Source organism: Aplysia californica, unplaced genomic scaffold, assembly GCF_000002075.1.
Source record: "Aplysia californica isolate F4 #8 unplaced genomic scaffold, AplCal3.0 scaffold00076, whole genome shotgun sequence".
Taxonomy (NCBI): domain Eukaryota; kingdom Metazoa; phylum Mollusca; class Gastropoda; order Aplysiida; family Aplysiidae; genus Aplysia; species Aplysia californica.
The window spans coordinates 203,468-204,764 of NW_004797346.1; the positions used below are offsets into that span (position 1 = coordinate 203,468).

The following is a 1,297-nucleotide window of genomic DNA, read 5'->3' on the forward strand; positions in this document are numbered from 1 at the left end:
CTTCTTCTTCTTCTTCTTCTTCTTCTTCTTCTTCTTCTTCTTCTTCTTCTTCTTCTTCTTCTTCTTCTTCTTCTTCTTCTTCTTCTTCTTGTGTCGCTGTAGAGTGTTTTTCTTTGCTTTTCTCATTTACCGAAATACTTGATTTTCTTTAACGTGCAATTTACCTTTCAGAGTTGAACAGTTTCGAGATCTGTGCCCAGCTTTGCCTGTTCTTCGTTGCGGGCTACGAGACCACCGCCAACACCATGCAGTTCCTGTCCCATAGCCTGGCTAAACACCCAGAAGTGCAGGAGAAACTTATAGCGGAGATAGAGTCCTGTCTAGGGGATGTGAGATGCTTGTTTTTGGTCTTTGTTAATGTTTACAGGCGTTTGTTGCTAAGTCTAAGAGGCTGATTTCATTACTTTGTTGTTCAAAGTAAATACGTAGGTGTGGCAGACTCCTCAAACCTGGATTATAATGAGATAATAAATAAATAGAACTTCTTTTAATTATTCAAAGGAATTGTATTTACATCCCCTCCTCCCCTTCCTCCACCCCCTTCATCCCCCTCCTCATACGCAACTGATTACAAACTGCTCAATGATCAAGGGACGTAATCTACCCTTTGAGCCGGTCCACTTGGAATATTACAACTATTCCCCTTGCTTATGTCTTGCAGCGGGTGTGAACTTGGTATACTTGAGGCTACTAAATGAATGGATAGATCGATAGACTGAGTAAGATCATTCAACTCAAGCTCATAATAGAAAGCTTCTTTTTAGCAGCTATCAATTTTCTGATTGTTTGTGCCATTTCATTTTTTTGTTGCGTGACTAGCATTTTGATTTTTTCTTGTGCCTTCTAAATACCCCAGTGTGAGTAAAAAATAACGAAAATAGCGAATAAAAAGATATTCTATTTCATCCAGATTTTCGGCCGGTAAATTGATAGATTGATAGACAAATGAAGGTGATGAGACTGACATGTGAACAGGCCGATAAATGCATCTGTCTTTTTTAACGGAGGTGTTATAGGCCCCCATCGACACAATGTAAATTATTTAGGAGGGGGGCTTTTACTCTGTCTATCAGGGCCGATCTGTGGCGAGAGGGATACGACATTCTAGTAGAAAGACCGAAATACTTGGCAAAAGTAATTATCCCCACTTAGGATTCGAATTCAGGTCTTCTGCAAGGATGGAGAAAAGCCTAATCGCATAGACACTGTTATGCATCTAAGTTGTTACACAGATACAGGAAATGAATATAGAGACAGAGTGAGTGAGAAAGAAAGAAGGAAAAGAGAGAGAGAGAGA

At 39.9% G+C, this 1,297-nt stretch overlaps 1 protein-coding gene across 1 annotated transcript in view; it reads left to right on the forward strand.

Annotated features, from left to right (window-relative positions):
* Positions 1-1,297, forward strand: part of LOC101864130 (cytochrome P450 3A12) — a 28,506-nt gene that overhangs the window by 8,192 nt on the left and 19,017 nt on the right. The window contains exon 7 of the mRNA XM_013080145.2: positions 172-329. Within this exon, the coding sequence (XP_012935599.1) occupies positions 172-329 (158 nt within the window). The remainder of the gene's footprint in view (positions 1-171; positions 330-1,297) is intronic.